The 12,500-nt window shown below is 44.8% G+C and overlaps 2 protein-coding genes across 2 annotated transcripts in view; both read right to left on the bottom strand.

Moving 5' to 3' along the window:
• LOC311052927 (F-actin-capping protein subunit alpha-2-like) overlaps positions 1 to 484 on the bottom strand; it is a 15,781-nt gene extending 15,297 nt beyond the window's left edge. Inside the window, exon 1 of the mRNA XM_084068235.1 lies at positions 425 to 484. Coding sequence (XP_083924361.1) covers positions 425 to 463 — 39 coding nt within the window. The 5' untranslated portion in view covers positions 464 to 484. The remainder of the gene's footprint in view (positions 1 to 424) is intronic.
• A 5,936-nt stretch (positions 485 to 6,420) lies between these two features.
• The window catches only part of LOC311052951 (CTTNBP2 N-terminal-like protein), a 45,773-nt gene continuing 39,693 nt past the window's right edge, over positions 6,421 to 12,500 (bottom strand). The window contains exons 5-6 of the mRNA XM_084068270.1: positions 8,163 to 8,972; positions 6,421 to 7,106 (exon numbers count right to left, since the gene is read on the bottom strand). Of these exons, the coding sequence (XP_083924396.1) occupies positions 6,519 to 7,106; positions 8,163 to 8,972 (1,398 nt within the window). The 3' untranslated portion in view covers positions 6,421 to 6,518. The remainder of the gene's footprint in view (positions 7,107 to 8,162; positions 8,973 to 12,500) is intronic.

Genomic DNA, 12,500 nt, shown 5'->3' with positions numbered 1-12,500 from the left:
GTATTTTACAGAGTAGGTGGGGTGCTGAGAGGCTTCCCACCTCCGAGAATAGACTTTCAACAACACAAAACAGCCTTTGTTTCGGCGAGTAGCGAAGTGGTTTGGTTTATTTTTACTACAGTTGGAGCCCTCGCAGGGCGGTGGAATTCCTTGTCAATGAGCAGAGCCCAGCGCCTGGCAGAGGGCGTTAGAGAGAACTCACTAACGCTGTGGACCAGGGCTAGCTGCTGGGCTAGCTTAACGACAGATATATACCCCCTCCCCAAAAAAAGAACACAAGTTTGTCATGTCGATACGTGACCTGACGCTGACATTGTCACGATAAAACCACCACCGTGCGTTCTGAGGAATGCATTAGAGGTGGTGAAAGTGTTATAACACAGTTAAACGGACGTGTTTCAGTGATAATAACGATGTTACAGACCTTCTCTTCTTCCGACAGCGGCTCCTCAAAGTCAGCCATCTTGGCTCTTTGTGACCCCACCCACCCTCAGCTGACTGACGTCTACTGCGTAGTACCACGGTGTCGCGTGGACAAAAAAACACATAATATTTCCAGTGGTGTAAAAATAAGTGCTCACATTTTTTTTTACTTAAGCTAATCATCTGTGGACCTCCCAAAACATTTTGGGACCCCCCCAGTTTGGGAACCATTGCTGTAGACCAGGGGTCTTCAACAGGGGGTCCGGGACCCCTAGGGGGTCCTCAGAGTCACTATGGGGCTCCGCCAAATCTTTGTGTGATATGATTTAGTTTTTTACATTAACCACTTGAACCCTAGCATCCCTTTTTCTGAGGAGAACTTTAAAAAACAAAAAAAATAGCAGATCTACAAGCTCTCAACGCCTCGCACTGCGAGGCGTTGAGAGCTTGTAGATCGGCTATTTTTGGCAAAGAGTTATAGGTGTAGAGGGAAAAAAAGAGCAGCAAAAGTTTATCCGAAACACAATTGTATACAATATAGAGGGGGTCCCTGCTTCATCTCTCTCTCAGCTAGGGGGTCCTTGGCCTGAAACGTTGAAGACCCCTGCCTTAGATGACGTACTTAAAGCTTCACCATGTAACTTTCCTGTTTCCGACCCAAATTTGAACCTGGTTTCCTGTGCAAGTGCTGAATTTGTTTTTACCATTGAGCTCATAGAGCCTGCCTGCTTGCTCAGGGGATAAAGTGAATCTTGACCATCAGGTCAAATAGGGTTTTTTAAATAATTGCAGTGGAGTAAAAAATACAATATTTGCCACTGACATTTTGACAATGACATGGCCAAACTAGATTGAACGTGGTTAAACAGGCACAATACTCTTACGAATTGAAATTTATATTTAATTTTAATATATATATATTTATTCCCTCCTTGCAATTGCACGGCCCTGGCGTCCTCCACTTTGAAAACCTGTGGATTAAAAATAATCAACTGAATCACTCAATCCATTATAAAACTTAAGGCATGAGACATTTATTCAGTAAATCACACACAAGATGCATAGTTGCCACAAACAGCTGGGTGAAGCAGGTTACATGTCCAAGCCAGTGGGAGGGATTAGCAAAACAAAAGAAACATGAATGATTATGTGGTTGTGAGTCCAAAATGAAAAACGCTGTATATTTCATTGTACGTCAAATAGTGATAATAGCTGATCTACAAGCTCACGAGATTGCAGGTCTGCAATTTTCACAGAATGTTCGCCAAATATTCAACTATTCTTTGCCAAATGTTCATCTATTATAACATGCCAGTGGTTCTTTTCAGGCAGTGACCGCCCAAAATCTTATTTGAACTGGGGACCCCCCACCCTGACAAGCACTTGGAATTGTAGGAGTTGAGTCATTACATTTAGTTTGACTCTGTTCCACAGATAAATATTGTGAAAAAAATAGCATATCTACAAGCTCGAGCTTGTATATCGGCTATTTTCAATCTTTTGCCTCTTTCTTATATTATTTGACAATTTGAACATTTTTGACCAGTTTTTATAGTATAATTTGTTGATTACGTTTGATGCAGCAATGATCATTTTTCTTTTCTTTCTTTCTTTTTTAGGTCTTTAAAGTCCTTAAATTGTCACCTCACTGTCACCTGGGGACCCCCCCCCCATGCGGGTCCCGACCCACAGGTTGAGAACCACTGCGTTAGGCTACATGTGGTTAATGGCAAGACAAAAACAAAGCCCAATATGACGAAAACAAATAAGCCTAAACATTTGATTGAAACTAGATCAATAAATCACTACAGTAGGAACCATTACAATCTTAAATCCCCATTCTGTTACTTTAATGGCACAAATGTTGTTTATTATTATACAAAGACACAAAGATGCCTCAAACTGATTTTTAATAAACAGTACAGTTGGTCCCTTTTGGTTTGAACAAAGACATGTAATTTTTCCCTGAATAAAATAAAAAAAAGTGTGGCGTCGTACTGAGAAATCCTATTAAAAAGGTGTTGTGATATTTTTTTGGGTTAAAATAAATAGCTTTACATTCCCCACAGTAATCATTGCTATAGAGTGTTTGTTCAGTAACAGGTGGTCTTTCCCATCTCTCCAGCTCTTTTAGTAAACGTACAATACATTTTCAGGTCGGGATACCAATTTCATTCGATCAGGAGCAGGGGTCATCATCACCATGCTGACTTGTGGTGGACATTTTGGTCAAAATGAAATTACGGGTCCGTTTGGTTCCATTTGTACACTCTCAGAGTTAAAGGGATATTCAATTCAAACTTTATTCCAGACACTCAGGGGGTCCATATTGCATCTGATGACCAGCAGTGGTTCCAGTAGGAGACACAAAGAGTCTCCTTTGTGTCTCCTACCGGAACCGCTGCCGACCGGTCCGCTGGTCATCAAATTATTGACTTAGGAATGCAACAAAAACAAAAGAATATCCATGAATTCAAGTCTCCATGGGGTGACTAATCGATAGGAATAAAGTCATGTTGGGGGTGAACTATCCCTTTAAGGGGGTCCTTGCAAATAAAACATTTGAGAACCACTAGTACTTTTTTGTTGTTGTTTTAGAACCACTGTCCTAGTTGACTCCTAATGTGCCATAGTGACGTAGTAAATCAATGTCACACATATTCTGAAGAAAGCCTGGAGACTGACATTCAGTAATTGTATCTGCTATTTTTGAATAGCCCAAAGAAATGTTAAAATGACACACATGCGTTCCCTTCCCGGCGTTAAAGGGTTAAACAAAACCTTTTTGTTTTAACAATAAAAAATATCACTCGCAGCACCTTTAAAGTATATAGTGCAAGGTATACTCTCCCTTCTCGGCTTCTCAATACAAGATTCAGTGTTTTAATGACTACTGTAGTAGAAATCGTAATTATAAAAAAAACATGCATGAAATGATATCATGCAGTCATATTCTTAAACTGGCACTCATCTGTAAAGACTATGATTTCAGCTACACAGTAAGATCCTCAGTGTTTAATCTATATCCATTTGTAACCGTGTACAAAATGTAACCAAATGGATTTTTTTTTACTGTGTATTTACAGCACAATGTATTGGTCACGTTACTCATGTACATCTTTCCATGTACCATCCATACAGAAAATGTGCAAGGATTCACCGTTAAAAATCTCCAAAATTTTAAGAGCTATACCGACTACTTTGAAATAATGTTGGACTACACCTACATTTGCTATACTGTTATATTACTATTGTGCTTTACTTCATACTCAACAAAAACGGCAGTTCTACTCGCTCAAAAACACATCGAGTGAGCGTGTAGATCGCCTATTTCAGCTATTTACGTTCTCCCTTGTATTTATAGTACAACAGCTTGGCTTCTGACTGGAGTATTGGTGCAGTCTCTCTGTACATACAATACAGTACATAGATGTAGTCCCGGGTTCCAGTAGGTACAGTAGCATACCCATTTCCTGTTCCAATTCATTTCTCTGTAGCTTGATATATTATTTGATTGGCTCTTAAAAGATTGGAACCAGAAACACATACAGGACCACAATGGAACAAGCCCTTAGGACTTTCTCCTTATTCCTTTTAGCATCATTGCATAATTGTACCACTGTACTATTTTGTTAATAAAGTATTCAATCAATCAAACCGCATGTCGCCTGGCTTCATATGTGTTGGAAAATCTGCGGCCAAGCTAATTGTTCACCAAAAAGCACGAACATCCAAACAATAAAATACCATGTTCTGGCTGGCCAGAATCTTTTTTGAAATCGAAGAATTAAGACTGCACACTGCATCATGCTCCCAAAGTGTCTTTATAATAGACTATTACTCCCTGGGTGATGTTTCGAGTGTCTCAGGGTCTTCCAAGTGGTGTAAAGTAACTAAGTACATGTACCCATGTACTGTACAATTTTGAGTTTTTTTTTTTACTTGCTTCAGTATTTACAATTTTCAATACCATCTCAGAGGAAAATATTGTACTTTTACTCCATTACAATTATATGAAAACTTTAGTTGCTAGTTACTTTGTAGATTTTGATTATTATTAAGACACATACTAACCACTTCAGCCCTATATATATTTAGTCTATTTGAAAATAGCAGATCTAAAAGCTCACAATTGTGAGCTTGTAGATCGGCTACATCGGCTGATTTATTACATTTTGAACTTGTGAAATGGGACATTCTGCACGATGATACTTTAAGAATATTTTGATGCCGATACTTTAGCACTTTTACTCAAGTACATTTTGAATACGGGTCTTCTACTTGTAACAGAGTGCACCTACATTGCAGTATTGATACTTTTACTTAAGTAAAACATACTTCTTCCATCACGGCCGGTCTGGAACAGGAAACGGGTATGTCACCTTCTGGAAACCCAGGACTAACAGAGCCTATTGCTTCTGGATGGATCAGACAGGTTCTATATGGGCGGCTAGCAAGTAAGCATCAAGGGAACAGAAAGAACGTGTTGTTTTTAAGAAACCTTGACTTACATTCACTGTGAACCCTAAAGGCCTTTGTGTTGACCACATGTTCTGTGATGGTTCTGTCAACATCGTAGTCATAAACCCCCATCTTTGACAGTAACTAAGAGATAAATAGTCAAATATTTTGAAACAGAACAGAAATAGAAAAAAATACTATATTTAAAAAAAAAAAACATACAAAAGAGAAAACAAATTAAAGCAAATAAATCGTTTAAATTCCAATAAAAGCATCCAGAATATACTATACTTTATGTCAGTGTTCTTTTCCAATCCATTGCTAGGTAGTGGCATAGAGTTTAGGTACTTAAATAGGCCTATTTAGGACAATGTACAGTCGTAAATATGGGCTTTAACATGCCCTTGTAAATGCGTTGTTTGAAGCAACGCAGCTTTGAGCTATTTGCTTGTCTTTCTCGTACAACGGTGTTGTGCGTGGAAAATAGCCGATTGAGGGGTAGCCTACTGTATCAATAATATGACAGCAGCTAGTCAATTATGGACTGTTAAAGGGGAGCGCAAGTCAGACACACAACTCATTTAGCTGTGAAACCAGATAGCCCAGTGATTCTCAACCTTCTGACCCCCCAGTTTGATATGCGTTAGCCACGGACCCCCCCCCCATTTGATACCATTTGTTATCTCTGGGACCCCCCAATCTACACTGTGAAATCCTCAGTGTTCATTTAACTCTGAGAGCATAGATATGGAACCAAATGGACCCGTTAAGGGTCAACATTTTGTTCCAAGGGTCCATTTGTGCGCTCTCAGTGTTACAGACCCGCTAAGGGACCCCCTGGCGGTCCCCCCCGGACCCCCGACGTTGAGAACCAGTGGCTTTAGCCATAGACATATAAAAGGTAGACGCCTCCTCTGGCTCTGGGACTGTCTGTATCTCAGGCGCCATTTTGGAGAAGGCACGCTTCCTGACTACTGACCAATCACAGCACGTCTTTTCTTAAGATTGGCGGAATCCAGTTGTATATAAAAATATAACGGGATATTTTTTATACAACTAGGTTCTGACAAATCCCGGGAAAAGACGCGCTGCCTGTGATTGGCCAGTAGGCCAGGAAGCGTGCCTTCTCCAAAATGGCGCCCGAGACACAGGTGAACTGCAGAGGCCAATGAGGTATCTAGGTTTCTATATCCAGGGACGTGCACAGATAGACTCTAGGTGGCGCTAGAGCACCTGCCCTTTGCCCTCTTGACCAGAAGTGCCCTTTTGAAAAAAGGGCACAGCAGGGGTCTTCAACAGGGGGTCCGGGACCCCTAGGGGGTCCTCAGAGTTACTACAGGGGGTCCGCCAAATCTTTATGTGATATGATTTTTCTTTTTACCATAACCACTCGAAACCTAGCATCCCTTTTCTGAGGAGAACTTTAGCCAAAAATAGCAGATCTACAAGCCCACAACGTCTCGCGCTGCGAGGCGTTGTGGGCTTGTAGATCTGCTATTTTTGGCAAAGAGGTATAGGTGTAGAGGGGAAAAAAGATCAGACCAAGTAAACAAAAAAAAGTATAATTTACTTGAGCACCTGCCCCTCAAAACGTCTGTGCACGCCACTGTCTATATCTATGGCTTTTAGCTACACTAACTAGAGGTCAACAGCAGATCGGGCTCTTTGGCGCCGCCGCCCTCCTGCCCGTTACTGTTGTGCCCACAGCTCCCTCCGCCGGTCAGCTCCGGAAAGCGCGAAGAAGAAGAAGAAGAAGCGCCCGGCCCCCCCGGTGAACCCGGCGTGGGACTCATCCCCGGTTTCTTGGGCGGGATGGGCGGGTGGCTCTGGCCCTGCTGGCTCCGCTCCGAGCGAGGCGTGAGCGGCGAGCGGATAACGCCGAGCCCCGGGGAGAGCGGCCCCGACGAGGGGGACCGCCCTCCTCCGGGAGGGGGAGGGGACGCTACGTTGCGGTAGTCCGTGCCGAACGGGGAGCTGCTGACGGGGGCCAGCTGCTTGACGCCGGCCTGTTGGCTGGTGAAGCGGGAGAGCACCTGGGTGACGGTGTTGCGGGCCAGCTGCTTGGCCGCGCTGTTCTCCGGCGGCGGCGGCGTCGGTTGGGGGGGGACGGGCGTGGCGGTCGGGGAGAGGTCTCGGGGGGAGAGCGGCGCCTGCAGCTGCTCCAGCTCCGCCTGCGACTGGAACTTGTGTCGGGCGGCGTGGAAGCGCTGGTTGATGCCCGCCTGGTGGGGGAGGAGGGTTAGAAACGTCAGTGGTGGAAAAATAAAATACTGACATGTTTCTACTTCAGTGAAAGTATCAATACTGCAATGTAGAAATACTCTGTTACAAGTAAAAGTCCGGAATAAAAAAATGTACTTGAATAAAATTACAAAAGTATTGGTATCAAAATGTATTTAAAGTACCAAAAGTAGAAAGTACTCATTATGCAGAATGTCCCATTTCACACAAGTTTCCAAACGTATAAAATGTGTAAAATCTTTTGAAAATAGCAGATATACAAGCTCACAATGCGTCCTGAAAACTGAAAGTGATGGAGCTTGCACAAAACAAATACTACCACCCACTTCTTTACACCTGTAAACCTGTGATTTGACTTTGATTATAGTTTTGGCATTGAAAGCCTTTCAGGCTTGGTAAACACAAACATATCAATATAAATGATGTACTATGGCCAAAACAGGCCATATTTCATAATATTATACTTTCAAAAATAGTGAAAATAGCAGATCCGCACTGCGAGCTCGTAGATCAGCTATTTTTGCGATGAACGCAAAAGAAAAAAGGAAAAAAAAGTGACGATTATCTCAAACAATAGGCTCTATGCACAGCAGCCATTTTGGAGAGAAATTGGGCTTCTTACTTCCTTCACAGGTGTTACCAATGATATTAATGAAGGCTCTGTTCCATTCTGGTCAAACAGAGTCAGGGTGCTGATATTGTGCATGTTGGCTCACTAGAAACACTAGTGGGTCTCAAAGCGTGGTCCAGGGACCCTCATGGTTCCTTGAGGGGGTGTAACTCTGAGAGTGTACAAATGGAACCAAATGGACCCGGGAGGGTCCATTTGGTTCCATTTGTACACTCTCAGAGTTATGGGGGTCCTTGAAATGTAAAAGTTTGAGAACCACTGTGATACACTAAATGGAACAGAGCCTTCATTAGAGTCATTGGTAACACCTGTGAAGGAAGTAAGGAAGGGGACCAATTTTTGTCAAATATGGCTGCTGTGCATAGAGCCTATTGCAATCAGGGCCCTTGCTGCAGCCAGGCCTTACCTGGTAGGAGGACAGGGGGCTGCCCAGACGCTTGGCCAGGACCGGGGAGGAGATCGGGGAGGACGAGAGGGAGGACGAGGCCGTGCTGGAGGGCGAGTGAGGGTGAGGAGGAGGATGGTGGTGAAGAGGCGAATGCAACGTCGTCGCCGCCGCTCCTCCTCCTCCGTTCTCCACCACCACCGCCGTCGCCGTCGCGCCTCCGTTCTCCGCTCCTCCTCTCCCCTCCGGCGGGGGGGGCTCTGTGTCTCTATGGTGGCCGTTGACCTTCGGCGCTTGGGGGACGGCCTTGGGGGCGGCGACGCCCGCCTTGCCGTCGGGCTCAGTCTTAACGGGGCTGGAGGAGGACACGGCCGCGCTCGCCACCTTGGTCGACTCTTTCGCCTCCTTCGCCGCTCCCTCCCCGCCCCCGCCGCCTCCTCCTCCCTCCAGCCTCTTCCTCAGCTCCTCCACTTGCCTCTCCAGCTCGCGGCTCCTCTCCTGCTCCTTGCGGAGGCGGGCCTTCATCTGCTCGCGCTCCGTGTCGAACTCGGCCAGCTGCCGCTCCGCCCGGGCCTCCAGCCCCGCGGCGCGGCCCGTCTCGCCCGCCAGCGCCCCCCGGAGGCTCTCCAGGGCGTCGCTCTCCTCCTGGAGCCGGGCGCGGAGCTGGGCCAGCCGCTGGGCCTCCTCCAGCGCCTGGCCCGAGGCCTTCTGCAGCTCCTGGGTCAGCGCCGAGGAGAGCTCCCGCTGCTGGGAGAGAGACTCCTCCGCCCGGCCCGCCGCCAGCGCCTGCTCCTTCTCCAGCCGCCGCACGGCCGCCCGCTCCAACTCCAGCTGGAGAGAGAGAGAGAGAGAGAGAGAGAGAGAGAGAGAGAGAGAGAGCAGAAAAGAGTAAAGCAGTGGTTCTCAAAACTTTTTTTAACCCATTCAGACCTGAGGCCAAGGATTCTACAAAATGTCTTCTAAATCCTAAAACAGTTTTCTGAAAGAACGTATGTTGCTAAATCAGTGGTGCTCCAACTTTTTCATGTCAAAGACCCCCCAAATTATATGTATTTGGCCGCGGACCCCCCATCTCAAAATATGTTGTTCCAGGGATTTGAGTTTTGTTTGCTTTAAAAAGAAATGTATATATATATTCAAAGAGTTGCTCATATTTTCACAATTTAAAAAAAATAGCAGATATACAAGCTCATAGCGCGACCCTTACAGACCTGTAAGGGTCCATTGGCAAACGAACCCGGAGGGTCCCTGGACCCCACTTTGAGAACCGCTAGAACAGGGGTAGGGCAACCTTAGGCACAGGTGCCAACATTGGCACAGGGGAAGGTGATCACTGGCAAAAGTGTGAGAGAGGATTTGTCTTTTAAAATGAAAAAAAAACAAAAAAAAAACAGAAAGGGAGTCTGAGAGATGAGTGGGGTCTAATGAATGTAAGGAATGATACAAATGAATCCAAGCAAACATAACTTCATTCTAAAAAAATGTTGGTTTAAGATGGTTTAAGAATTTAATAATTTTTTTACTTTTGAGATATTTTGAGATATTGGATTACTGATTTTCAAGAGCTGTATGCTATAATTGTCAAGTTAAAACATAAAAGGACTTAACCACGATTAACTTTTTTTTTTTACATGGACCTGTATAGGTTAGCATGTGACAGGGACTTGTTCACCAAAACCTTGGATAACCATAATAAGAATAAAATGGGAAAAAATAAAGTCTTAGTGGTCTTTTGGCAGCATCTGTTTCTGACCACTAGGGGGCAAAAGAGTGCTGTTTTCCTCAGCGGTGTCTACTCTATATAGCCTACAGACAAATATAAAATATCTTCACGCTATGAGATCAAATCCATTTGAGTCCCATAGCATATTTCATATAATATGCTTCACAAAAACATAATGTACGTCTCTGTGTGTGTGCGTGTGTGTGTGGTGTTACTGCATCCTGTGTGGGTGTAGGCTACAGTATTATGCTTGAGTTATAGGGGTGTGGCATAAAACAGATACAATACAGTGATACCCCCCCCCCCCCCCCCCCCCTTTCACACACACACACACACACACACACACACACACACACACACACACTTACGCACAATAAAGCATTTACAAAACTCCATGATACAGCATTTATGACACCCTACCTCACCCCTACAACTCTCTGCCATACACACACACACACACACACACACACACACACACACACACACACACACACACACACACACACACACACACACACACACACACACACACACAAATAGAGATTAATCATAAGCCTGGGAGAATATGATCTTAAGCCTGCTTTTAAAGATGACACGCAGAAAGAGAGGCACACAGACAGACAGTCTCTCTCTCTCTCTCACACACACACACACACACACACACACACACACACACACACACACACGCACACGCACACGCACACACACTCGCACGCACACACGCACGCACACAGACCAGAGGATACAATCATTTTAAGCCTGCTTTTGTGGTGGTGGCAGATCTCAGGTCATAAGGCTTACAATATACAAAAATATGTAGCGACAACTCATGCATTTTATTAACTCTGAATTTTCCACTCCCGTCCCTTTATTTCCTCTTTTGTGCCCGACGTTTCTGGCATTCCTCACTCTATGTGGTACAATACACTTTGTCACATACACCCAGCCTTTATTTGTCCACGTTAAGGTTGGGTGGGTGGGGTGGGGGGGATAAAAGGACTGAGAGCTGTTGTATGTTTCCTAGGGTTACTACTGCAGTTGACTAATTATCAGTGCAAGCTAAAAATTCCACTGTGAGCAACTTGGCTGCTAACGAAACTCACCACGTCAAACGTGGCCACCGAACACACAGTTGCTGCAGACGGTTTGGTGGAATTCACAGCTAGGAGCCACTGGAGTTTATCCAGGTGCAAAGGTACCAAAATCAGAGCCCAACATTTGCATTTTATTTGACAAAATGGCTGCTTAATGTTGAGGCCGGCTGCGGTTTCAGCAAACTTTGTACCATACCATAAATGCCAGTACAGATCCCACATTATAATCATTTTTTGGGAAATTTCAGATCGATATAGGCCTGCCAACCAACTATGGAGAAGACTGCGTGAGAACGGCCACGTACAGTAACTGTATAAAAGTTGTAGTCACTGTAGCAAACAGCGTGCTACTGTAGTTGTTGCCGAGAACTGGTGACTGTTTTATAGTTCTCTGCACTTCAGGGACGTGCACAGATAGACTCTAGGTGGTGCTACAGCACCTGCCCTTTGCCCTCTTGACCAGAAGTGCCCTTTTTTCAGTTTACAGCAGGGGTCTTCAACAGGGGGTCCGGGACCTCTAGGGGGTCCTCAGAGTTACTACAGGGGGTCCGCCAAATCTTTATGTGATATGATTTTTCTTTTACCATAACCACTCGAAACCTAGCATCCCTTTTCTGAGGAGAACTTTAGCCAAAAATAGCCGATCTACAAGCCCACAACGCCTTGTAGATCGGCTATTTTTGGCAAAGAGGTATAGGTGTAGAGGGAAAAAAGAGCAGACCAAATAACCAAAAAAAAGTATAATTTACTTGAGCACCTGCCCCTCAAAATGTCTGTGCACGCCACTGGTGGTTGTTGCCGAGAACTGGTGACTGTTTTATAGTTCTCTGCACTTTATTGACCACACACACACCTACATGTTGGTGCACCAAGTCTATAAAGGCATACGTGCAGCCCTGCCTATGCTGGGTGTGTGTGCTGCTTGCCACGTTTAAATCAAAGTCCTTTATAACTTAGCACAGCTGAGTCAGCTGTCTCTGCAGCAGCACTCTTAGGTTATGTGTGTGTGTGTGTGTGTGTGTGTTTAACCCTGACCTCGCCTACATCATGCTTTTATAAAGAGGAGAGCCCATTTAGCTAATTGGAAACACTTGCCAATCAATTAACCCTGGGCACTGCTCCTGTGAGTCACTCTCCCTGTCTCCACCCAGTCTTAATTGAGTGAGAGTTCACAGAAATGTTAATAAACAGCTTAAATTTGGCAAAAGTGGAATAATCGGTTTCCTTACTCCATGCATATGCCATCAGGTCAATGTTGTTGTTGAACAACATGCTATTTCTATTTCAACTTGCCGAACCATCAAATCAGCTTTTGCTAAACATTTCTAGAGCGGTGATTACTAGATCAGTGGTTCTCAAAGGTGGGTTCGGGGACTCCCGTGGGTCCTTGAAAGGGCTCCGGGGGGTCCTCAGCTAAATGATTGGTGAGTAATGGGGGTCCGTGGCCCATAATCCTTGAAATGAAAAGGTTTGAGGATCACTGTACGGACTAGAGCAGTGGTTCTCAAACCTTTTCATGTCAAAGACCCCCAACTTGACACA

This window comes from Gymnoscopelus microlampas, assembly GCF_963454915.1.
Source record: "Gymnoscopelus microlampas genome assembly, chromosome: 10".
NCBI classification, from domain to species: Eukaryota; Metazoa; Chordata; class Actinopteri; order Myctophiformes; family Myctophidae; genus Gymnoscopelus; species Gymnoscopelus microlampas.
This window is presented reverse-complemented; position numbering and strand designations above follow the sequence as displayed.